This window comes from Pteropus medius, unplaced genomic scaffold (assembly GCF_902729225.1).
Source record: "Pteropus medius unplaced genomic scaffold, Ma_sr-lr_union100, whole genome shotgun sequence".
Classification (NCBI taxonomy): domain Eukaryota; kingdom Metazoa; phylum Chordata; class Mammalia; order Chiroptera; family Pteropodidae; genus Pteropus; species Pteropus medius.
In genome coordinates this window covers 6811353-6836462 of record NW_024351731.1, presented here as the reverse complement: position 1 = coordinate 6836462, position 25110 = coordinate 6811353, and the positions used below count along the sequence as shown (strand labels likewise).

The window sequence follows — 25110 nt, the reverse complement described above, 5'->3', positions numbered from 1 at the left end:
TGTCCCCTGTCCAGCTCTGCCCTCCTCCTCCCCGCCACCTATCACGTGGCCCCCATCCCACGGGGCCCCGGACACCCAGCACGGACTCTGCATTGTCTTTTAAAACAAAAAACTTCCGCGGCCGAAAGCTTTTTTTAAAAGACAGGGTTTGTTGGGCCACTGCGAGCAAGAAAAACAGGGCCAGGTCCTGGGGCGCGGAGACTCAGCCGCCAGCACCAGTGCTGGGCGGGGAGGCAGGGTGTCTGCAAGCCCTGGAGGTGACAAGTTTTTTTTATGCATCGGGTAGGGGAGAAAGAGGAAGCCGTCTAGAAAGAATCTCCAGGGAGTTCAGATGAAGGCGTGAGAGAATGTGGAGCAGGGCCAGCTGTGGGACACGCTGGAATCCCCTAAGGGCGAGGTCTGGAAAGTTCCTGTGTGAACCAGAAGGAGCGGCTCCTGGGGTTTGTAGCTAATGCCTTAGGTAACCCGAGCGGAGCCGGCAGCAGGAAGGGCCGAGCCTCTTCTGTTAACCAATTAGCTCCTCGTCTTGTCCCTCCGGTCACTGCCATTTAGAGCATCTCGGAATCTCCTCCTTATCGCTCCCAAAGCCACCCAGGCACCTGAGTGGGTAGGACCAGCTGTTTGTGGGGCTCTCTTCTCCTGTGCCCCACTCCCGGCCCTGGCGATGCAGGACAAGGCAAATGTCTCAGAGTGTGGGGGACCAAGCCCCGCACCCAGAGAAGGGGAGGGTCCTTTGGGAGAGGGTGGAAAGAATTCAACCCACACACCGAAGTTAGAGTCCAAAGGAGAGTTTATTGGAGAAGGGGTCACACTCCACAGAGCGTGGTCTCCTCTCGGAGGCAGAGGGACGGGGACCGAGGGAGACGTGGGAAGGCAGTGAGAGGGACCCCGAGTGCTCGGGGACCCCAGTTCACACATCGTCCTTTCGCTCCTGCGAGTTACAGTTTACAGACTCTGTTTCCCCGTTTCCTTCGCTGTGGACACGCGGCGAGGAAGGGGGCGAGGATGTGGGTGGAAAGGTAAGAATGTGGAGCGAGAGAGGCCTGCTGGCCGTGCCCAGCCTTCGACGCGTGTGTCCCGTGGTTTCGGCCGCAGGGAATGACTCTTGGTCCGTCTCCTCTTCAGGGTGTGGGGAACGGGCCGTTGGTGACCCCAGCAGAAGCCTCCCTTTGTCCCGCGGGCGTCCGCCTGGGGGGCTGTGGGCTGCGGGGCTGACCCGCATGGGGCAGCCCCAGCGTGAGGCTTGATGAGCATTTTAATTCTCTTGCCTCCTCCCCAGGCTACTGGGATCCGCCAAGGGCCTGGTTCCGAGTTTTCCATGTGGGAGACCCCTCTCCAGGGCCAAGACCCCTCTTCTCAGTGGGGCAGGGGTGGGGGGTGGTGGGGAGGTGGGGGGGACTAGTGGCCCCTGCTCACAGCTCTCCTTGCTCTGTCCAGAACCTCAGGGGGGGTCCGTGGTCACCCGAGCCCCCCCCCGTGTGGCCCACCCTGGCCCATTTCCTGGTTTTCTGGTTCCTCCCCGAGGAGCAGAATGTGCACGTGGTATGTATGTGGACAGGGCCCCTCGGGTGGGGCAGCGGGGAGGGGAGAGGGACAGGACAGAAGCCAGGCGGGCCTCCGGGGCGGGCGGGGGTCGGGGGGAGCCCGGCAGGGCCTCTGAGGCGGGAAGCCTGGGCGGTCCGTCCCTGGCTCTGACCGCCAGCGCCTTGCTGGCTCCGAGCCCTGCTGTTTCCTCTCCAGCCCAGGGGACAAACCCCTCCCTCCAGGTCGCTGGAGTTCAGCCCTCTTCCCTGCTGATACCCTGAGGCTCTGTGCATGGAGCCCCGCTTCCCCAGCGGGGGAGCCTGACCTCATGGGAGGCGTCAGCCTCCCGTCCAGCCGATGTGAGAAGGTCTTTAGCCACATGTGACACCAGCAGCTGTTATGGCGCGGACGATTCTGAGACCCGCGGAGCCAATTGAGATTAATTATGAGCCTTTATTAGCCGGCCGGCGACTGACTCTCTGCCACGCAGGGCTGGAGGAGATCGGCCCCGAGCTTCCAGAGCAGGCAGCTGATAACGCTTAAGGCCAGATCCTGGTGTCTCCTGAACAAGCCAGCAGATCACAGAAGCGGAAGTTGGCTGTTAGCATATCTTTGCCTGGAACAACACCCTTAATTAACAAGTAAATGGATCACAGAAGCAGACATTGGCCATCTTCATATCTTATACAATACACCTGCTAAACCACACACGAGCAAGGAGGACAACTTCTGGTATCTAAAGATATTTCCTCCCTGTAGCTGAGTTAACTGGTTCGCTCACTTGAAAATTTTCCACCCTTAACACAGCGAGTTTCTTCTTTCCTTTAAAAAAGAAGGTAACTTGGCCGATGAACATATTGGGGTGCAGGGTCCCCGGTAGACCCACATCAGCACAGGGGCGCAGGCCCAGGGAAGGGGGAGGCGTCGGCAAAGGGATGAAGCTGATGCATCCAGGGTTTTCTAGGGGTAAAGGGGAGAAGAATTTGTTACCCCAGAAATGCCTCTTGTTTTAACGTGATTGTTTGTAAGAACCGGCACGGACAGGAGCAGCTCTGAGCAGAGGTCCCCCTTTCGTGAAGGGCGTTGTCATCCCTCAGGGGGCTCCCTCTGCAGGGAAGGGGAAGGACGGAGTCTCGAGGAAGCCTCACCAGAGCTGGAGGCCTGGACGGAAAGCTGTGTAACCACCACATCCTCCTTTCTGGTGCTTTTCCCGAAAACCTCACATATCTGACTCCCTCCCCCACGTCCCCCCATTTGTCTGTAGCTGCAGACGGTGTTGGGGGTGGTGGCTTGGGCCCTGTGGGGAGTCCCTCAGTGCTCCTGGCATCTCCCAGGGGCACGGGAGGCATCCTGGGAGGTATCCCTGCTGTTAACAACTGTTGGTCTTCTTTCTCATGGGAGGGGGGGTGGGGGAGTCTCAGCCAAGAACCTAAAGGGATGGAAGGGGGAGCAACCGTTCCTCCCGTCCTCGCTCTGTCCTTGACCTTGGTGGTTCTGAAGGGTCCTCAGAGGGCAGGGGCGGAGGCGGGGCTGGGGGCTCAACCCCACAGTTCTCCGCGTCCTTCCCTTCTGCTGGGTGGCTCTGCGGTCCCGCGGGGACCACAGCTCTCGGCAAGCCTGGGGGAACCCAAACGGGGATTCCTCAACCCATTCGAAGCGGGGGGCGGGAGACCGCATGGAGGGCCACGAGGGGCGTGCCGGGACGCGCGGGGTCCCCGCCACACAGGCACGAAGGAGGCTGCGACAGACAGCGCGGCAGGCAGGCCGAGGTCCCTTCCTGTCCAATCTGTGGTTCTGGGAAAAGGGCCGGCGAGACCCCCTGAAGGAAACCTCGCTCGGGGGAGCCGGGCGCCTGCAGGGGGCGCTCTCACACAGCGTCCCAGAGCCAGAGGCGCAGGACAAGGCTGTGCCTTCACCCTAAGAGCTCTCAGTCTTCCCGGGAACACGGCAGGTGTAGCCGAGCTGTGTTTCTGGTTTGCAAACCCTAAAACCCTTGAATAAACCTTATCTAATTCCTTTTTAGCCAAAGCGTCCGGATTCATTTACGCTCAGTGGACAGGGGCCGCTGCAGCTGGAACGTCCGCCGATGGACATTTCGTTTGCGACAGCCCCTCCCTGCGCCCGCTTTGCTCTGGAGGCAGCACCGCCCCCCCTGCTGTCTGGACTTGCCTGAGCTTCTGCCATAGCTCGCATAACCCCAATCGCTGTTCCTCAATAAACCCGTTTCGCTGGTAAAATCACTCGCTGTTTTTATTATTTCTTAGGTCAACAGGCTGTATGTGAACAGGGAGAGAGTCAGGCCCCCAGCCCCCTGCTTCTGCCCGGCCTCCAGGGAAGCGTGGAGAGTCCCTTGGGGGGGAGACTGAACCCCCGTCTCCCCAGGCCCAGAGCCTCTGGGCACCCCCCACCCTCAGTGGCCCAGACCCCAGGCCAGGAAGGTCTTGGGCCAAGTGCCGGTGGCACAGGGAGCCCGGCGAGATGGGGGTGTGTGAGAGTTCGGGGGAGACCTCAGGATGCCCTCACCTCCGGGCAGACCCAGCCAGAGGCTCTAACGAGTGGTCCAGAGTGGCCCCGAGCCAGACCACCCCAGATGCTGTGCAGGCGAGGTGACTGGAACGCACCCTTCCAGGCTGAACCCCTTTCCCGGCCCCCTCCCCCTGCCTCCCAGCTCAGGCCCGGAGCCCTGGACCCTGGCCTATGCTCCACGCTGTCCCTCCCGTGGTCACCGGGACTGCCGATGTGGGACCCGGAGTGAGTGTGGATGGGGCCCTCCCACGGGCAGCGTCCCAGAGCTTCTGCCTTGAGCCCCGCTGCCCGGTGAAAACTGGGCCTGGCGCTCAGGGACCCCTCTGGCTGATCCCTGGCCTCGGGACAGATGCCTGCTTTTCTCTGGCTGCCTCCGTGTCCCCACTGGCTTACAGGCTTCCTGGAGGAGGCGTCCTGCGGCTGGGGGTGGGTAGCAGAGGAGCCGGGGGCTGGTGGGGGAGGGGCGTGGCCCTGGGTGAGAGTGCCCCCCAGCACGAGTGCCCTCACAGGCCTGGGGAAGGGGGCCGGCTCTGCCAAAGGGGCGGGCTTTTCCTGCCCGACGTCAAGGAAGGTTCCGGGAGACCCTCCTTGTGCAAAGGCAGGACAGACCGACGCCTGGGAGGCAGGAAAGCTGAACGGCGGCTGTGAACAGGCTCAGGACCCCTGGGCCCTGCTGTGAGCCCCCCACCCGCCCCAGCAAGGGTCCTGGCCACCTGATGCCACAGGTGGGTGCCCAGGGGACAGTGGCCACACTGGCTAATTCTGAGTCCTCCCCGCCCCCCGCCATCCCGGCCGCCCCGAACCCCCACCGCCTAGAGCCGGTGATTGCTCACTCTGCCCTCAGCCCTCAGCCAACACCTTCCGCCTGCTGCCCAGATGTGAGATTACTCCACCCACCGAGATTCTTGGAACCCAGGACGGGTCCCGCCTCCGGAAGACAGAACCGCCTAGGAGGGGCAGGGGCTCTCCGGGTCTGCCGTGAGCCCCCCGGCCCACCAGAGGGAGCCCACTGCACACGCCTGGTCACTCTCTAGGGACCCCCTCTGCGGGCAGACACGGGGAATGGGGGGGGCAGCGCCCGGGGACTGCAACGCAGAGTCTGAAGTCCTGACCAGAGTGTGCCCAGCCAGCTGGCGTCACGCCCGGCTCCCCACGGCGACCCGAGCAGAGGCCAGGGTGGAGAAGCGGACCCGGAGCACCAGACAACTCCCTTCCCTTCCTCTCCCCTCCTCCACACGGCAGGAAATCGAAACTCAGGGCCCTGGGCTCCTCCTCCCCCCCGCCCCCCCACTGCCTCAGCCTCCAGCCGCCCCTGCGTCAGCCTCCCACCTCCCCAGGGAGGGGCAGCGGGCACCCGGAGCACCTGCAGTGGCCCCCAGCCCTGGTGGGTCTTTACCCTCCAACCCAGGGCAGAGGGGACGCTGGGTCCCAGGGTCACAGACGCAGCAGGGCACGTGGCTGCGGCCCTCGGAAACCGTTTCCACCTGTGTAAGCTGGGGACAACCATACCCACCTGCAGAGTAACAGCGGTCTCACCTGGAAGGTGGTAGCTGCCTGCAGAGGGAGCTCGGGCACGAATCAGCAACAAGAGAGCGCATCTTGCCTCTGTGTGGGCCGCGTGGCTCCCGGTGCCCCCAGAGTCCACTTCAGTTGCTGATGGTGACTTTCCAGTTCCTGTTGCCCGGCCCGTCGGGCTCACTGGTCTCAGCCCCTTCAGCAGAGTCGCCTGCAGTTCGAGCAGACGACGCAGTGAACACATTTCACGTGGGCTCAGAGCACAGATTACCACCGCCCGTGATGACAGTCACTAGTGTGACTGGGGGACGTTCTGATTTCTAGCACCTTGATTTCTTTCTTTTCCTTTTTAATGCTGGTTTGACCCATTCCCTACCCACGGGTGTCCGCCAGGATGCTCCGACGTGCTTCCGGTCCCCCCACGGGGCCCGTGTCCTTCCCCGTGTCTTCCCCTGGGTCAGCGGCTTCCGGGGCAGACCCCTCCTCCTGCCCACCCTTTGGCGGTGATGACGAGGCTGCTGCATCTGTACATTTCATGCGTTGCACAGTGACCGCTGTGCAAGGCTCTTCACTCGCCCCCAAAATCCCAGGGACACCAGGAGACGGGCCAGAATCCTGAACCTCTGGGGTGACCACCATCCCACCCCGCTAGACAGTGTTCCTCGGGTCCTGGACATCTGGTTTTCTGGGAGCTGATTGGACATGGCCCTGCCCCACCACCCTGAGCAATAAACAGATCGACCCCGCAGAGAGCCCAGCTTGTCATTCACTCACTGCTTTTCCCGCCCACAGGCTCAATCGATGAACCCCCTTGGCTGTGAATACGCTTCACAGCGGACCCCGCAGACTGACTGCCAGCTGGCCTGGGCCCACGCTTCCTGGAACCCAACAGACCACGAGACACTTGCCAAGGGGGAAGTGAGCCCTCCCACCTCGGTCCCAGGCCTCCCACGGGGGAGCTCCCCACGTGCTCCGCCCGCAGGCCCTTGGGGCAGAGGTCTTGCTCACATGCCCACCGAGCTCCTGCTGCCCAGCCAGGTGTTCCTGTGTCTGCCTTGGCCCTGGCGTGCTGTCCTCAGGTCCCCAAACCCCAGGTGCCAGGGCCCGTCCCGTGTGCAAGCTCCTGCTGATAGATCCCTGCACTGGTCTCCTGTCCCACTCCGTTCCCCGCTCGTGGGGTCCTGCCTTGCTCCCGCAAGCGGGCGGGCCTCCCTCCCCGCTCCCTGACCTTTCTCCTCCCAAGGATGTACTTTCCCCCAGCCGGCTGGGGGGGAGACACGGGATGGAGATTCCCTTCCAGGCCCTGTGGGGGACCCCTCCTCTACTGATCCCAAGCGAGCCTCCGTGAGGGGCTGTACGACGGGGACCCCTAGGCACCCACATTAGGACACGGCTGGGAGGCGTGTTCCAGGCAGAGGCACCACAGGCAGCCACACCGGAGCAGGAAGAGGTGGGAAAAGCTGGGTTTATTTGAGGCACCGAAGCAGGAGGGCTCCAGTGTGGGGGGCGGGGTGAGAGGGAACCCCTGGGCCCGGCCGCCTAGCCCTGGAAGCCACAAGACCTGCCACCGAAGCGAGTGGAATGTGGGTACGGAAATGCCCAGGACTGGCTCTGGTGTTGGCGCTTGGGGCACTCAGGGCTGCTTCCCCGCGGCCCTCCACCAGGCATGGCCAGCAGTCACACACTGACACGGCCGGGAGTGTCCACAGCCACGGCACACATCCCGTTCCAAGACACAGTGGCACAAAGCACATTTTACACGCCACTGTCTGGGGACAAGGTCCGGGGCTTAGGTATCCCTCCCAGTGCGTGTCTGTGATGCAGTTCCGACTCCGAGACCCACAGGCTCCAGGCGGACCCTCATACCTCCCCAGGTTCCAAGAGGAAGGTCATATCATTGACCCTGGAAGTGAGGGCAGCTGGCCCCTCTGGGGGCAGGTGTAGGTGCAGGGGGCAGGCTGGATGGTGGGGACTGAGGGCCGAGGGGGTGGGATCAGGCCGGGTGGGGAGTTGAGGGGTCTGGGTCGGGCTGGGCGTTCCTTCCTGAGCTGCGTAGTCGGGGCTGGGCACGGGGTCCAGGTGGTCAGGGGCCAAGCCTCAGCACGGCTGTCAGCAGGCTGAGCAGGAGCCCGAGGCCGAGCATGGTGGCGCTGGCCCGCAGCCCGCCGTCCGCCGCACTGATGTTGCACAGGAAGCTCTGGCAGCAGTGAGTGCCCATGGATGCCACGCCGAGGTTGACATTCGGGGGGGCGGGGCAGACTGGGGAGCAGCCCTTGTTCAGGCTGTAGCCAAGGTCCACCACATTCCCTGCACCAGAAAATGAGAGTGTGAGTGGGCGGGCAGAGAGGGCGGGGCCGGGGCCGGGGCCGGGGGCCAGGGGCGGCCGGGGGCCGGGGGCGGCGCTCACCGATGCCAGCGGCGGCAGAGACGGTCACGCAGTATTTGTCAGAGTCGGAGCAGACGGTGGGCTTCAGGCAGTAGAAGTTGCTGTTCTGATTCGTGCAAGCGAAGCACACCAGGGAGCGAGCTGCGGAAAGGGGACACGCTGCAGGTGACAGTGCCACGCAGGGTGTCGCGGGCGGGGGCGAGGCCTCCGCTGGGAGCGGGTGGGAGGAGTGACGGCTAGGATGTGGGAGAGGAGCCTCTTAGGGCGCACAGAGGTCACACGGAAATGAGCTCCGAGGATCCCTGGTCACCCTTCCGGAGAGAATGGGGAGAGGGAGTCCAGCCCCCCAAAGTCTGGGGCCCCGAGGGCACCTCACCTTGCTCCACACCCAGAAGGGCGGCCAGCAACATGGGCAGGAAGACCTTCATTCTGGAAGAGGCCGGCTCCCGTCTGGGTCTCGCGATGCCCTGTGCTCCGGAGAGACGCAGCTCGTGGGGGACAGGCCCTGGCTCGCCCCAGAAGCCTGGTGCCCCACTGCATCGACGGGGCGGGACCCACAGCTTCGAGCGGTAGGGTGAGAGCACAGGGTCGTTGTGCTTCGTCCTAACCTCCCCCCACTCAGGGCAGGACTCCCTCTGGCTGAGACCCCTCCTCAAGCCTGTGGCTCTAGTGCTGGGGAGAGAGGGTGGTAGAGGCCACATGAGGGGACTCGTTAATGTCCTCGGAAGCACACGCAAAGGGAGGCCAGAGTGGCTGCCCTTGATCCTGGGGGTAAGGGATGGTGACAAGGAACGCAAAGCAGCTTCCAGAGCTTTCTGCGGCGCATGCTGGCGTATGTAGCTGAGCCCCTGCGTCGGGCGGCTTTGGCCCCGGGGAGGCTCAAACGTTCTGTGTGTTATTCAGTGCTGAAGACCGACCCGATAAGGACCTGCTACCCCCCCACTCGGGGGCTGGGACACAGGCTCGGCGAGGCCCAGGGCGAGTCTGCTGGGTGGGGACGAGTCTGAGGGGTGGCCCTGTACTCTGCACCGGGAACCCTAGGGCCGAGGCCTGTAGCAGTGGGTGGAGAAAGCACCTGGAATGTGACCAGCTGGGGTGCTGTACAGCTGGAGGCATGCGTGGGGAGCCTGATGCCATCGCAGGGGGCAGCCCTGGGTGAGGGAGGGGCATTCCAGGCCTGGGGGGCCAGTTCTAGGCTCCCGGAGGACGGAACACCCAGGAGAGAAGAGGTGTCCCGAGGGGCTGGCGGAGACCCTGTGAATGGGCCTAGGGCCTCTCCCTGGATCCAGGAGGTTCAGGGAGGAAGAAGCCTCTGTCTCCTCCCTAAAGTTAGGTTTGGGCATGCAGGAGCCCTGGGCTGTGAGCTATCCTTACAGAAGCTCTGGTATGCACAGCTCAACAGTCGCAGCCAGGGTCCCCGCTGACCAACCGCCAGGCACCCAACCAAGACGCCCGCTGGGCTGTCCACTGGGGTGGATGGGCCTTGGTAGGGTCAGGCGAAGGGAGCCCCGAGGGGAGGCGGGGATTTCCGGGGCAGTGCCGCGCAGGACCCAGACTGCGAGCTCCTCCTCCAGGTTCACAGGCTGATTTCTGGGAAAGCCGGGCATCCAGTGATGCGGGCCAGCAGGAGAGGCAGGAGAGGCAGGAGAGGCAGGAGCCTGTCCTAGTCCCCAGGGATGAGACGGGGCCAGGCGGCCCGGCGCAGGAAGTCGGGGCTTCCAGGCACCTCGTCTGCTTGTGTAATTATGCCAAGCAAGGGGCGCTCCCGCTCGCCTGGGCCGGCACCTGTCTCGGGGTGATCCGAAGGCAGGTCCTCCCTGCCGGCCGCCAAGACCCCAGGCCCTTCTCAGGTCAGGAAGGCTGTCCCTCCTCAGTCCCCATGTGAGTAGTCAAGCCGAAGCCGGGGTCGGGCGATGCCCCCCGTGCCTGCGCAGCCCGGGGCCGCCAGCGCGGAGCGCGCCTGGCGGGTGGTCTCCGCGCGCTTCCGCCCCAGGGCTTCGGAAACACTCGGGAGCGCTGGGGGGCCGAGAGTGGCGGCTCAGCCCCCTGGGGCCGGGCCCGGCCTCACCCCTGAATCCCAAGCCTTCCTCGACCTCTGCCGCGCCTCCCCCGGAGACCCCCTCGCTCGCTCCCTTCCGCGCCCCGCAGGCTGTGTTCCGCGGCGCCGGGGCCCTGCGCCCCGCCCGGGCCCGCCGACTCACCGACAGGGACGCGGCTACACCGCCTCGCTGAGCAGCCCAAGCCGGACTCGCAGGCCAGCCGCGGCTCGGGCAGATGGCGGGGCGGGCGGGAGGCGGAGCCGGGGCGGGCGCGGGCGGGGTCGGTCTTTCCCGCGAAGGCGGGCGTGGGGGGCGGAGTCGGGGGGACTCTCACCCCGGCCTCGGCTCGCAGGCCCCGTCCCCCGGCTTGCCTGTCCTCCCGGTCCCCCGCGGGCCCGGCAGGTGTGTGGGGGAGGGGCGCTCCAGCGCGGCCCCAAAGGCCCACAGGTGGCCGGCCCGACGCCGTAGGGGCTGAGCGCGGGGGATGCGTCAGGGAGGCCGATAGGGCCACAGTGGGACTCCTTTCCACAGGGCGGGCTGCGTGCGGTGAGCGGGCAGGCAGGAGGCCTTCGCTCAGGTGTCCTTAGGGCGTGGGCCCCCGGCCTCGCTTCGGGGCCCAGCTGTTAGCCCTCCATGGGTCGCGGGGCGTTGATGACATGACGTGACCTGCTGCGCGAGGTTGCAGGAGGCTTCTGGCTTCTGTGGCTTCCCGGCTGTGGCGTGGGCAGCAACGATCCCTGGTGGCAGATCCGGTCCCTTGAGCGACCATCTTTGCAGGCTTCGGACTCCTTCTCCTCCTGGGCGCAGGGCTGCCTGCTGTGTGGCCCCCACTGGGCCAGGACCTTCAGCCCAGTATGGACTCGAGAGCCTTCTGTGAGCTCAGCTCACGGGTGCACCGGGTCTGCAGCCAGGGGGGCCACTCACAAAGCCAGCTTGACCTGACCCTGGCGCAGAGCCGGGAGGCCCCTGTGTCACTGAAATAAAGGCGTTCTCTGCGGGCGGGGGCGGGGCCGAGCCAGGAGCTGAGTAGCAGCTCTCAGCAGAGAAAGTGAAGGTTCGTTTAGGGAGTTGGCACCAAGCCAGGAGACACAGAGAAGCCAGGGCCCCCAGCGGATGGGTTATACAGAGGAAAGACGGTTGGTCACCGTAGCTAAGGGAGTTGGGGTCCTGGCCCTACTGATTGCTGTGGGCCAGGTCATCATCGCCTCAGGTCCTGGTGTCGGCCATGGCGTCGTCCTGTCTGGCTTTGTGAGGAGATCAGGCTCACTCTGCTTGCACAGGTGGGGGCTGATACATAACTGAGGCTGAGGCGTTATCTCTGTTTGACCCAAACTTTGCTCTACTTTGAGGTCTGGTCGTCGTATTTTCGTCATGGCCGGTAGATCTGAGGCTTTTTTCTTAGAGTGACACTGGTCGGGACCTCGGGTCCTACGGGCTTGGGGGCCTGGCGGTTTGGGCGCGGGTGGGGCGGGGTGGCTGAGACATCGTGCGTGAACTTGTGGCACTGTTAGACTGAGCGAGGCCAGCCTGGGTTAGCGGGAGTCACAGCAGAGAGTTCACATGTGGCTGCACCTGTCAGAACAAAGCCGGAGCCGTGGGCCTGGCGACTGTGCCTCCTGCCCTCTGTCCGTCTGTCTGTCTGTCTCTAGGTGCCCTGTGAGGGCCTTGTCCTTCAGCCGATATTCACAGAGCACCTGCTGTACCCCACGCTGCTCCAGCTTCTGGCCAGGCTTGCCTACGGGCCCTTCCTCTCCGCTGGCCACTGGCCGGGTGGTGGATTTGGGAGCCTCTGCCACCAGCCTGTTCCCGAGAGTCATCCCTCACACTCTGATAGCGCATTTCCTGTTGGGGGCTGTCACACTTGACCTTTTCATTTGGTCTTTTTGGGTGTTGTTTGCATGACAGTGACAGAGGGCTCCAGGGGAAAGAGATTCTTAACCATACACAGAGGAAGGGGAGGCTGGGGAGCAGGAGGGGGCTGGGGCAGCATGGCGTGGTGGTCGGCGTGGTGGTCGGGATGGAGGCCGGTGGGAAGTGGGACCCCGTGCCGGGACCAGGCTTGTGACAGGGCCGTGTCCAGGAGGGCCTTAGTTTCCACGTGAGCGGCGTCATAAGCGTGCCCTTGTGCGTGAGCGTGAGTGTCTTCAGAGCTGGCGTCTGGACCAGCCCCTCTTATGGTCCAGGCCTGCAGACGACAGGAGCGTGGGAAAGGTCAGCCGGCAGAGCTTCGGGGCAGAGGTCCCCGTGTGTCATGAGATGGCCCCAGCCGAGGTGTGGTGACATCTGAGGGGGTTCCACAGCTCTGGGGGCGATGGCGCTGCTGTCCCCAGGGACATGGACGTGGCCCGTGGGGCAGGAAGGGTGCCCGGGCAGGGCTGCATCATCCCTTTCCATGCGGCATTTCCCGCATCTGCCCTAAGCTTTGGGCTCGTCCCGGTGCGTGTGTGGAGGGTCCTCTGGGGCCCCTGCCCACCTGTCTGGAGGGGCGGGATGAACCCCAGACACCATGAGGGCGCACGTTGTATCTTGGCACTGCCCGTTGGGTTTTGCCACTCGCTCGCCACCTCCCCCAGAGTGCCAGCCCTCGAGGCCAGCGGGCGTCATCCGTGGGTCCCCCGCCTCCGGCCACGGCAGGCGCCCAGCAAGTACTCACGGGGCGAAGGCAGGAGCGGACTTCGCTCCTGTTCGTTCCTGTGGCTTGCAAAGGAGGAGGACTGTCATGATTTGAACCACCCAACTCAAAGTGTCCTCAAGGTCACCGCCATGGGTCGGACAGGAGACGCAAGTGTGTCTGAGTGTGCACGGCCTTGCCAGGGGTTTGTGCAGCGCCCGGTAATGTGACCTGTGGGTCACCCGATTCTGTGGGGGCACTGGGGTGTGTCTGAGAGGGTGGGCGTGGTGTCTAGATTGGCCCCAGGAGGTGTGACGTCGGGGTCTCCCCTTCCCGAGGGAGTCCTCATCCCCAGGGCTTGGCGTAGCTGGGGTCGGCACCCAGAGATGATCTCTTGGACCAGCTGCGGCCAGCAAGTGACCCGTAACAGGCCTGCCCGCCACGGCAGCCTTGGGTCCCCGCGTCATGTCCATGGCACACCCCCTGGAGTGGCCGGGTGCGTACTTACCTGCTCGTGGGTCCAGTCACGTCTGCGGGTCCCTCTGCCTCTGCTTCGCTTCCTTCTGGCCGGGCCTCCTGGGGCTACTGGGGCCCTGTGGGAGGGTCTTCCCATTGTGACCCTGTGGCTTCTCTCCACACAGACCCTAACCTCTGACCTCGTACTCAGTCGCACGTGTCACAAACCCTAGGAGTCCCAGCTGCCCGGGCCAGCACCTGCAGTGCTCCCGGGTCTTGTGATTGTGGGGCTGAGACTCACCACATGCCTGCTCCCCACAGCCAGGCGCCCGCCCGCCCCCCGTGGCAAGGAGATTCCCGTAACGGCCTCCGGAGCCAGGGAGGCAGGTCTCGATTTGCCGGGTATGTCGCCTCTGTGTCTGGGGTCTGGCACACACATTTTCTGGAACGCAAGTAGGAGGCTTGGCTACCTGGGCTTCTGCTGGAAGCCACCTGGTTCCAGTGGTCATCAGGCTGTAGTGGCCCAGAGTTCTGTGGCCACATGACATGGGCACCTGCGGGTCACTGAGAGTGGTTTCCTCTCTGAGGGATCTGACACCGGACAGCGGGTGGCGAGATTCAGGGTGAGGTTGGTTCAGAGCCAGAACTTTCTTTCCATCTTTCCACCTCCTGGGGCCTCAGGGGACTTGGCAAGCGATGACCTGGAGGGGCCTGGGCACTGTGGCTTCATCTCGGGTGGCCCAGAGGACCTGCTGCACACTCAGCCCTGGACTGGGGGGTGGCGTCGCAGCCAGCCACCTTCACCGGTTCCTCTCTGCATTTGAGGACTGCGTTCGGTGTCCACGCCCCCGGGCAGCATCCCGTGCTTTTAACCTTTTCTCATCTGGGCCGGTTCCTGACTAAGGATGTGCCTTCTACGGACTCTCGTCCCCAGGAGAGATCTCTCCCAGGCAGAATGTAACTCCCCCAGGACGTCCGGAAGGTGGTTGGCGCCTGCCATCCCGCGGGACCTCAGGGTTCTCGCTGGGAGGGATCCGACACCTTATCTGCTTTCCCGGTGCAGTCGTGTGGGCTCTGGCCGGGCCTCGTGCACACTGTGGGCGAGGCTGGGCTGCGGGGAGGCTGTGGCTCCATCCCCACTCTCGGAGCGAGGCCCCGTGGTGGGGGCATGTAGGGTCCCCGCATTCTGGTTGCTCCCAGCACACCCCTGGTCTCTGGGGTCACCCTCCGTGTTGCCACCCTCTCTCTGCGTTCTCAGCTGAGGAGCTCTGGGCTCCCCGAGTTCTCGGGACGTCGCCGTCTGACCGCTGACTTCCTGTCTCCCAGCACAGAATGCGCTTTGCTTTTCCTAGCCTGCTTTGCCTCTCAGCCCCCGTCCTGAGCCGGCCCAACAGGTGGGGAGGTAAGTGCAGCCACGGCTAAGTGTCCCCCCACGTGGACTCTTCCCAGGATCTGGTGCCCCCATCCCGCAAAGGGCGTAGACCCCACCTGCAACTCTGCCCGGTGCCAGCACCCACCGTCCCTCCACAGGCTGCCTGCTTCTAGGTCCTTACGTGAGCCGGGTTGGTCTATGAGGGCCCGGAATGGCTCCCTTTGGCCCCTAAGTTTCTGCTCCCCTTGCCTGTGTCTCCTGATTGGGCAGGGACCCTGGACTCAGCCACGGAGGCCATGAACAGGGCCCCGCAGGGCCTCTGCTGCTCCTGGCTCTAGCCGGGAGGAGGCCCACCTGGCCACGCAGTGTGCAGGGAGAGCAGCCTGAGGGGCCCGCGATGTTGTGCCGACTGCGTGACCTTGAACTCCCTGCCTGTCTTCTCTGGGCCCAGCTCCCTGTCTCAAAGTGGGGCCTCAGTATGCTCCTGTCGGGCTGGCTCCCTGCCTCTCAGAAAAAAGTCTCAAGTGCTGCCGTGACTTCAGAGCCTCTGTTCCAGCCGCTGGGGCCTCAGGTTCTTCCTCTAAGCCACATTCCCACCCCAGGGCCTGGAACAGGAAGTGTGTTTCAGATCCCCCTGGCCCTCTTCATTTCTCTGCTCGAGTGCCCCGGGCAGGAAGGCCTGGCCCCTGCTCCCTGGGTGAGACCCGCCCCCGCCTGCCAAGGAAGCACCTACCGCTTGGTCCCCACTTCAAACACTCCCTGGCACGTACTGGGTGCTCAATAAATAACTGCATGAGTACATTTGAACGGAAATACAGCTTGAGAGATGGTGTCGTGTGAACAAGAAGCCACAAACCAAAAATTTAGAAGCACAATGTTTGTAAAGCTGGCATCGCAGGAAGGAGGAGCTGCAGGGAGGGGCTGGGAACCACTGTCTCCCGGTTCCTTCCTAAGCAAAGGCCACAGGGTTTCCGTATGCACAGCTTGAGACCCTCCGTGATTGCCTCGGGGCCGGCTTGGTGAAGGAGCCTCTGTGACTTTCAGCGAGGGGAGAACAGGCTTTCGTAAGTCAGCCAACTTAGGCTCTCTGAAGCAGGAGCTGATAATACGTTCCAGTCTGTCAGTGTATTTTCCCCAGAAGATGACAAAGACCCCTTTCCTCGATGATGGGTCATCCTGGTGGAACGTCGCGGGTCTTGACAGTGGAGACCTTCCCTGTAAGCTTCTGCTCAGGGGGATGAGGGGCTGGCTCACCTGTGGAGAGAGGGCAGTCCAGAGAGCTGGCTGGGGCTGGCGACCTGCAGGCCTACGTCTGTGGGTGGCTGATGGAGACAGAGAGGGCCAGGGACCTCCCTGACAATGCCATGCACCTGCTGCCCCAGGGTGTAGGAGAGACATCACCTTCTTTCTATTAGGCAAAGGTCCTGCATTCCCGCCTCTCCCACCTCCTGACCACACCTCCCACCCAGTCCTCGGTCCTCCTAGGGGTTCCACAGCCCCCAGGCTTCCTCCACAGCAGTGCGGCCTTGGCCTTGGGAGGGCGGAAGAGACCTTGGTGAGCATCCTCTCCCCGCCAGCCTGCGGGCGGGGCCTGTGTCCCTGTCTTTGGTGCTAGCTCCTCCTCACGGTCCTCGGGCGCCCTCTGGTGGCTGGAGTGCGCACTGCACCCTGCTGCAGGCCGCGAGGACTTGTCCAGTCCCTTCGGAGGCTGTGGTCAGTTGTGGCCGGCTGGCTATTTTCCTGGACACTCAGTGGATTCACTCACACGGTCCCAGGGACAGGCCAGCCTCATCCTTGTAGCTGCTTTTGTCTCAGAGGCCTCCAGGCCATCTCTGCCCTGGGCCCTGGTCAGCAGTGCCCCCCCGCCCCGCCCCAGGGCTGGCCCATCAGGTCTCCCCAACTTGAGTCTTGCGGCTCCTCCTCTCTCATAAACAAATCTACTTCAAGCTTCACAAGGTGTCCTGCGGGTAGGGAAGAGCCCCTCTGTGGGGACACCTGCTGCTGTCCCACTGAGGACCAGGCCTGGGACGCCCAGTCAAGCACCAACACCAGGGCCCTGCAGCTCTTCCTGGGGCACAGCTAGGGAGGAGAGCCATGTGTGGCTCTGAGCTTCTCCGAGAGAGCAGCCAGCGAAGGCCAGGACTGACCCTGTGCCATCTGAGGGGCAGAAGTCAGTTATCTGTGGCCGCTGATAGACCAAATGGCCGGAGGCTGGACGAGCCTCTTATACAGACCATCGCTTTCAGCAGACTCATTGCGGACTCTGACGTCGGCACAGTTCTAAAGGCCCCGAGCCCGGCCAGGGCGCTGCCCTTCAGAGGAGGCTTCCTTTGGACAGAGCTCCCCCGGCTCAGGCATCCTCCAGGCCGGACCGGTGCCCCAGCTGGCTCTCCCGAAGGCAGGTCTGAACGGCGTGCTCTGTGGCAGCTCGCTCGGCCAGCAGGGCCGCAGCCATGAGCCTGAGGGGTCAGGGATGGTCAGAGCTGTCCCATTGTCATCTGCCAGCATCACGAGACCTTTGCAGACCAGCTTATTTGTACAATTTCTACCAGGAAATGCAGAAAGCTCAGCCTGCAGCTTCCCAGAGGAGGAAGGAGCGTGCTGGCTGGGCTGTCCTCACACCCGGCCTCTGACCTCTGCCCGTCAGGGTGGAGTGGAGCGTGCCCTTGAGGGAGGGCCGGCCACCTCTGTGCTCCCCGCATACCCCTGGTCCTCGATCGCGGGGCCCATGGGGTGGCTCCCCACCCCCCATGTCCCCAGCTGACCTCCATGCCACAAAGAGAAGGGAAAGGGAGGGAGGCAGGGGTGGGGTCAGTGTGTGTGCTGTGCTCTGGGGGTGCAGAGACGTCTTGGGCGGGGGTGCCCATGGAGGGGCAGGGATGAGGGGCAGGGTGAAGGGAGAGAGCCTTCGCCAGACCGGACGGGGAGCCCTCGGGAGGGGATGGAGAGGAGGGAGGCCTGGGGGAGGAACCCAGGGCTGGAGAGCAGGCGGCTGCTGGCAGGGTCGGCCCAGGCCCGGCGCCCATCCCTATCAGCCGTGGAGGGACGGGCAGGGGCCTCGGAGGAAGGACTGGGCTGCTATAAATACTCCTCATGCAGGCTGTCACTTGCAGAGACTTCTCTGGATAACATAGAAGGGAAGGGAAGGCGGAAATTGTTTAAAATGGTTGTCACAATGACATTTAACCTACTAGATGTGTCATGGCTTGTGGAACTTTTCACTGGTGACTTACGGTCTGGCAAGAGCCCGGACACCCCTGGAGCCCCAGCCTGGGGCCCTGGGGAGGCTTCTCTCTGGGCGGGGGGTGGGACTCAGGCCGTGGCTGGGACCCAGCCTCGGTTGGTGATCCAACGCCATGGTCAAGGACAGGCCAGTGTCCCACCAGCCCAGCCAGTCCTCCCCTTCCTGGGCCAGCTGGGACTGCCCACCCCCTGGGAGACTCACGCCCCAGCGGACATGCTTTTACACATTTCTGATCAAAATCCCACAGTAAGAAATGTGGTTTTCATTATGACCAATGTATACAAAGTCTTACTGGGGGGCGCTCGATATTTTCCATTCCACCCAAGATTACCGCCTTTCACTCTGCTTTTCGTTAAAAAGTCTAATCGAAAGCGCTACGCCGATTTCACCACCTACAGTCAGAAAGCACTGGAAAAGCCCCCCGCTCAGGAGTCTTTTTTCAGATGACTTCCTGGGACCTTGTGCAGGGACGAGGCACCTTGAACATGATGAAAGCATTAGGTTTGCGAAAGCAGACGTTCCGTGGACATGATCGTGTCTGGGACACGGGACGGGGCCTGACCGCTGCCAGGCGGCCTCAGTGATCTCCGCAGCCGCATGTGGGAGTCCCCCTCAGACGCCCACTCTCTGGGGTGTGCCCGCAGCACCCAGGGCCGAGGAGAAGGCTCGCGTGTGCGTGTGCGTGTGCGTGCGTGTGCACATGCACACACGTGTGAGTGAGGGTGCAGTGTGAAGCCAGGCAGCCACTGGGCGCCCCTTCCGGCCTGTCGCCCACCTCGGGGAGCTCCTGCGTCCAGCAGGGACCACTGCCCAGCCCTGAGGAGCTCACTCCCTGGAGAGTCAGAGACCAGTGTCGACCCAGAGATGACAGAAGACAGACGTGGGTCAGCTCCAGCCTCCCGGTGAGCTGTGAGGGCGGTGCCGACAAGGAGTTGTCAGGTCTGGGGTGGGGGTGGGTGCCTGGCAGAGGGGGTGCGGGAGAGGTGGCCCGGATGCGGCCAGGCAGAGGGTGCGTCATGGGCCGGGTCACGGGCCAGCAGTAGACCTTGGCTGAGTGAGTGAGTGAGTGGGCGGGCTGGGCGGTCAGCAGCAGGGGCTGGGGGATGTCCCAGGGTGAGGAGACCTGGCGAAGGTTGGGAGATGCAGTGCCAGCTCCTGGCCTGGGCTCTGGCCCCAAGGAAGGGACACTGGTGGGCAGTGGGGGAGATGCGGGCGTGGGCTGTGTGTGGGTGCGGCAGAGTCTGGCTTCAGAACTAACTTCCTGTGTTTGACCTTGGAGATGCGATTATGCAAGCAGTTAACATTTGGGGAAGCTGCACGAGCAAATATAGAAACTGTACTATTTTTGAAACTTCTTTGTAAGTGTGAACTGATTTCAAAGTGAAAAGTTAAAAATGTTTTCAAAGCGGCAGGGAGTAGGCTTGGTGGAGCTGCGTGGTTTGGGGTTCTCGGGAGGCAGCTGGTCTGGGTGTGGAGGAGGCTGGGAGTGGGGGTGGCTGGGGGCTGGGGAGAGAAAAGGGAGGTCTCTCCAGTGGGGTCCTAGACTGGGCTGGGACAGGGGCAGCGTGTGTGTGTGAGGGAGAAAACATTTCAGATGGATTCAAACTCAAGTTGAAAATGGAAAACAGAATTTTTAGGAAGAAACACAAAATCTCTTCATGGATTAGCAGAAAATATTTTTAAGTAATGGACCAGTAAGAATATGACCAGTGAGAAAAGGTCGCCTGTCGTGACACGACAATCAAAAAAGAAACACACAAACTAAAATAAGATACTTTCAGTAACTAGTATCCATTCATCAAGCCGGAAAGATGAAAAAGCCCTGTCAAATTAAGCGGTGGCAGGAACGCAGGCAAGCGATAGTCCCTAACGTGGCTGCGGGGCGCAGGACTCAGCTGTGCCCCTGGCACGTACCTGCACACGGGGGCACGTCGGATCCCGCCTGGAGCAGCCACCTGGCACGGTCGTAGTGTCCTCGTGCAGTCACACCAACCGTGGCAGCCCAGGCTTCGTCCACGCCTGTCTGCGCCCTCTGGGATGTGGTTTCCATGTCGCAGCTGCCTCCTGGTCACGGGAGGGCTGATCAGCCTCCAGCTGCCATCTGTGGTCCAGGCAGAGTGGAGCAAGGAGGTGACCAGGAGGAAGGAGCGATTCCTGTGTGAGGAAAGCTGAGTATTCCACAGTCTCCCTAGAATCTTCCAGGGTACACAGTGAGCTCCAAACAGGACTCCGTGTACGTGTGCGTGGGCGTGTGGATGGCTGCAGGTGTGTGCGCCTGTGCGTACATGACGTGCACGTGTATGTGATGTGTGCATGTTCTCTGTGTGTCTGTGTGTGCATGACGTGTGTGCGTGTCTGTACAGGGGAGGAAGAGCTTTAAAGCCTCTTCCCGGAGGAGAGCTCGGGTAAGGCTCCAGCCTAGGCCCCTTCTGCTGTGGTGGATGGAGCTGGACATTGGGGACCCGGGTGCTCGGCTGACTGTGCCTCCACCTCGCGGTGTGGCCCACGGCAGCTGCCCCGCCTCTCCTCACCCCTCCTGCAAAGCGCCCGCTGTCCAGAGAGGAGGCAGCTTCCACCAACTTCCTGGGTATAGGTCTTACAGCCTCTCTCGTTTACGCTTCACTCGGCCATGCTGATTCCGCTCTTTCTTTCTGCTGTGGCTGTGCAGGAAGCAGGGAGATGTTGCCACCTGCACGGCCGGGGAGGAGGGGCCTGGGTGGGCAGCCAGCTGCGCACCAGGCCTGTCCTGGACCAGCTGCCCTCCGTGCATCACGACCAGGCACCAAAGACTCCGAGCTAACCTGCCCGCTCAGCCTTCACGCCCGGGGGCGGCGTTTCCGACCTCGTTTGTGCATCGGTCTACTGACTTATAGATGGACGAGTGCTTTCGTGACTGGCGGTTAAGTGGATTCGAGGGTGGTGGCAGAACTCCGCTCCTCTGAGAAACGCCATTCACAAGGCGGAGCGAGAAAGCCACCCACCACTGCGACACCGTCGTCATCTTGAATTTACAGAGCTTTTGAATCATTGAAACAAACTCTCGACAGTTCAGAAAAACGACTTGCCCGATTTGAAAACGAGTGTAAGAATGTGTCTTCCGGGCAAGGACCGGCAGGGGCGGGGCTCCGGGGGCGCGTCTGTGTCTGCGAACGTGCCAGCCGGCGTCCTGTCCCCAGAACAAGGGTGCCGGCCAATGCCAGGCTTTCATCCTCACGCTTTCGGTCCCATGTGTCTTCCTCAAGCTCTTTGCCTGACGTGCACAGGAGGGAGGGCCAACGTGTTGGCTGAGACGCCCTCTGCAGCATTAATTACATGGCGTATTTCCCGCCCATGAACTAGAGCGCCTGGCAAATGGGGCACGCGTGGCCTGAAGTGCTCTAGGCCTGGATGAAAAGAGCGGTCTGAACCTGTGTGTGCAGACATCCACTGTCACCTTCGATGTGACTGGTCTGGGCGATCACAGATTCCCTGAGTCCACATGGAGGGCTGGCTCTCAAAGGCCATGCTCGGGTCTGGAGAATCTGCAGCCAGCTGGGAGGAGCTGTGGAAAGACCATTCTTAAAAGTAGAAACTCCTGAGTGTCCTGATGTGGGAGGTCCCTCAGACTTGGTGGACCTTCCTCAGGGACCACCAGGGGCTCTCCCAGAGGGTCCTTGTTTGCGACACCCCAGACACCCCATCCACAGAGGGGCTTGCCCACATTGTCACACACATCCCACCCCAGCCTCAAGGACCCTCCTCCAACACCCTTACATTGGAACCCTGGTAACCATAGAGCTGAAGCCACGAGGGTAGACCAGAGGGAGCAGGGCCTTGTCCGAGGTCACCCAGGTGGACAGGATGGTGAGGTCAGGAGTCAGGAAATGGCCCATATGTTGGGAGAGGCCAGCCAGGTATCTGTGGGGTCTTCAAACCCTTCTGCCCACAAAGAGCTCCTCTCCCCCTCACTCTTGGGACCCCCATTGCACAGGGTCAGGTGTGTGGTGTCACAGCCCTTTATGTGGGGGCTGCCTTGGGACTGGGGAAATGCAAAAAGAGGGGTATTGGGGACAAGCCTTCCTGATTTCTTGGCCTCAGAAGTCCTGCCCCATAGGTGATGTTCCCCCCTCCCCCAAGGCCCTGCATTTTCTCCCAGCTGCCCACTGCCTGGGGAGGAGCCCCCATGTCCATGATTGGAGCTGAGTCTCCCCTTCAGGGCAAGTGGTGAATGGACCAGTGGGAGGGGGCACTGGTCCGCTCTGCTCCCCGGCTTCTCAATGCCTTGCTGAGCCTCAAAAATAGAAAAAGTGGAAAATATGGAGGAGAAGCTAAGAAAGATGGCAGAGAGAGTGAGACAGATCACAAAATAGTTGAGATAATGGTACAGAGGCAATATTGAATTAATAACAGCTGTGCCCTCCCCCCCACCCCGAGATAATACAGTTTATCAAACCCCAGATCAAGCCATCCAGCAAATTCGAAGCAGGGCAAAGAAATAAATATCCACACATACCCATGAAAATGCAGAAAACCAAAGACCAAAAGAAAATCTTTTAATTGCCTATAGAAAAGGATAGATCACCTTCTAAGGAGCGATGCTGAGACTAACACCTGACTTTCGGACAGCAACTAGAAAAGCCGACCCTGGTCACAGTCCGAGCCCTAATTCTGGTCACACGCTGAGTCCTGACCTCATTCAGAATGGGGAAATAATGCAGAAGAGACAGGGCAGTCTGTCAAGAGGCGTGGGCTTGCTTAGAGGGGCAAGGAGTATATTTTATAGGTCTCAAAAAATAGCCCTCTACCCTTCACTTTCCAGGTGCCCCAGGCCAGGAGACAATAGTCACAAAACCATGTACTTCCTCCTGGGTTCTGAGAGAGTCTGGCTTTCTCCAGGGCCTCCCGCTGCAAGACAGCACAGCAAACGACACTGCCCAGGGCAGCTGGCCCTCGGCTCTGCGCAGCCGGCCTCCACAGGCTGCAGGGCTTCAGTCTCGGCAAGGCTCCCATTGTACCCCTGACATGCTGTGTGGCTCAGGCATGACGCTCCCCTCTCTGAGCCCCACCTGCCACAGGAAATTTTCCAGGGGAGAATGGATACAACTGTGGGACATTGCAAAAGACTTGCTGCTGTCCAGGGTGCTGACGTTGTCCAGGGGAGTTGGCCACCTGCTGGCCTCCCGGTGCTGGTGCAATTAGACGGTCGCACCGGCATTGGCAATAAACCTGTTTGGAGGCCCCCATCCATCCCCTCCCCTCTCCGTCTCCAGGCCCAGGTCCAGAGCTTCTGCCAGTTTCTGCGCCTCCTCCCTTTGAACCTACTCTAGGAAGGTTTTCGCCTCATCATGCCACCAACGCAACTTTGTTCCAGTTTGTCTGTGACTGCCGTGTTGCAAATCCAGTGGCCAGTTTCAGCCCCCACCTTCCTTCTTCCACTAGCAGGGTTCGATGCCACGGGCCACTTTTCATTCCAGAGAGACTCTCGGCCTGCCTGGCTGCTCCGTCTCCATCCCGTTTCTGGCACCCATCTTCTCCGTCTGTGCCCAGGTTCTGCGCTTTTCTATTTGTCCTTGAATTCCTAAGTGGCCTCTTCCAGTCTTGTGGCTTTACATGCTTCCTTAAATAATGTTTTCTAGTTCCAATCTGTCCTCTGTTAAGAAAACAAAATCAAAACTTGGAATTAAGGCAAAAGATGACGACCTTACCAGAGAGAGGCCACTAGGCCATTCACACCTGCCCCTGGCCCCTGGTATGTGCCTTGAAGAACTGAGAGCTTTCCACATACCATGGGTAGTTGTCTGTTCCTGTCTCCCTGACTAGAACACAAACTCCATGAAGCAAAGGGTTTGATCTGCTTTGGAATCTGTTCTATGTCCCGAACCTATAAAAGTACTGGGCATATAGTAGATGTGCCAAGTACCCACTGTCCACCTGGGGATGTCTCCCCCGAGCTGCCCCTCTTCATGGCCCTGGCCTCCAGACCCACACTGGCAGGAGCCCTGTCCCCTGCCTGGCATTTGGGCCAGTCCAGGAGGAGTTCGGGCCCTGTAGTCACAGGAACGAGGGTTCCAATCCCCACTGTCCCCTACATGAGTCCTGTGTCCGTGAGCAAATACCTGCATTTTCCAGGCCTGCATTTGCTAGTCGATAAGATGGGATAATGACATTATCCACTTTAGCATGGAACCCATATGAAGTACGGAGCAGGTGACACATATGGATGCGATGTCATTAGTGGCGGATACATTAAGGCGATCCTACTGTCGCTCCTATTGTCACTCCTTCCATATTGTTCTGCAGATCGAAGGAGAATCTGGAGGACCAGAAGGAGTAAAAGGGCTTTTCTAAGCTCACATGGTTCTAGCTAAAACCAGGACTCAGGCTTCTGGGTCACACCAGAGGTTATCTAAGGGAGCCCCGAATGTCCAGGAGCCCTGCCGCTGAGGGTGGAACCGTCCTCGGCATGTGCTGAAGGCTGAGGGGCTGAATCTCACCACTGGTGAAGAGTATACACCACAACAGGCAATCACATCTGGAATGTTCTAACTATTTCAAAGCTAGTTACTGAGGGGCTATGACCTCTCTGCTGTTCACAGGACTTGTGCCATCCAGCCTCTCTGCAGTCAGGATGGATTCAGTGCATCCACGTAACTGTATCGACTTCCGTGCTCACGCTCCATTTCATGTCTCTCATCTTGGGCTCGCTTTCCTGGTTTTTTTTGCAGCAGATTCTGAGTAGTTCTTTGAGTGAGGATCTGGGGTGAGTGAATGGCATGCTCTGGGCCTCCGCCATGACGGTCATGCGCACACGCATGCCCAGCTCTGCAGAGTGGCACACGTGTGCCCCGGGGCGACTTCATTTTAATTCCATGCCTGCCCCCACACGTCACCAGCTCACCACAGAGCGGGGCCACAAATATCAAAGTGACTTTTGAGAGGCGGGAGAAGAAATTCTCATTTATTGAGTGCTTGTGGAGGCAGAGAACTGAGAGCTTTCCAAACACCAATCTCGCGATGTCCTCGCAGGGCCTGGTGAGGTGGGACTTGGCGCTACCCAGAGTCCCCACACGAAGAGACTGAAGCTCAGATGGACTGAGGGCTGGCCCTCGTGGTGAGCCAGGGCTCCAGCCTGGGCCTGTGTGCCTACAGAGCCTGGAACTTTCTCTACAGAGCCTCTGTGATTCTCCAAATCCGTGTCAGCAGCGCCTGACCAGGGCGGAGGAAGGCCCCTTCTGCTGTGGGTGGAGTGCTGAGGGGCGTGCGAACTCCCTCCCTCACCAGGGTGTCTGGGGATCCACCAGGGTGCCTTTGGGGAGGCTGGGTGCCGGCAGCACTGGTGCAGCCAGAAGTGCAGCCCCTCCCCGCTTACTGCCTGGGTGCGAACTGAGTGCCTGGTTCCCACCAGTCGAGAGGGGGGTGGGGAGGGCGGGAGAGTGCAACAAGCCCATCACCCCACCC

At 61.5% G+C, this 25110-nt stretch overlaps 3 protein-coding genes and 1 long non-coding RNA gene across 4 annotated transcripts; 2 read left to right on the top strand and 2 right to left on the bottom strand.

Annotated features, from left to right (window-relative positions):
- The first annotated feature begins 472 nt into the window (after positions 1 to 472).
- On the top strand, positions 473 to 3761 carry LOC120588775 (uncharacterized). The gene is made up of 2 exons (XR_005649315.1): positions 473 to 1019; positions 3548 to 3761. It is a non-coding gene; the product is annotated as an uncharacterized LOC120588775 (long non-coding RNA).
- On the bottom strand, positions 1958 to 6981 carry LOC120588773 (uncharacterized). Its single transcript, XM_039845961.1, has 3 exons — positions 6574 to 6981; positions 5587 to 5776; positions 1958 to 2484 (listed from the first exon to the last, which is right to left on the bottom strand). The coding sequence occupies exons 1-3, from the start codon at positions 6946 to 6948 to the stop codon at positions 2261 to 2263; spliced, it is 789 nt and encodes a 262-aa protein (XP_039701895.1). The 5' UTR covers positions 6949 to 6981; the 3' UTR covers positions 1958 to 2260.
- Positions 6982 to 7012: 31 nt separating this feature from the next.
- On the bottom strand, positions 7013 to 10241 carry LY6E (lymphocyte antigen 6 family member E). The gene is made up of 4 exons (XM_039845962.1): positions 10153 to 10241; positions 8328 to 8418; positions 7973 to 8092; positions 7013 to 7872 (listed from the first exon to the last, which is right to left on the bottom strand). Exons 2-4 carry the CDS (start codon positions 8377 to 8379, stop codon positions 7649 to 7651), a joined length of 396 nt encoding a protein of 131 aa, XP_039701896.1. The 5' UTR covers positions 8380 to 8418; positions 10153 to 10241; the 3' UTR covers positions 7013 to 7648.
- On the top strand, positions 8414 to 19024 carry LOC120588870 (uncharacterized). The gene is made up of 4 exons (XM_039846216.1): positions 8414 to 8477; positions 9316 to 9832; positions 14507 to 14619; positions 14881 to 19024. Exons 1-4 carry the CDS (start codon positions 8414 to 8416, stop codon positions 15267 to 15269), a joined length of 1083 nt encoding a protein of 360 aa, XP_039702150.1. The 3' UTR covers positions 15270 to 19024.
- Positions 19025 to 25110: the final 6086 nt, after the last annotated feature.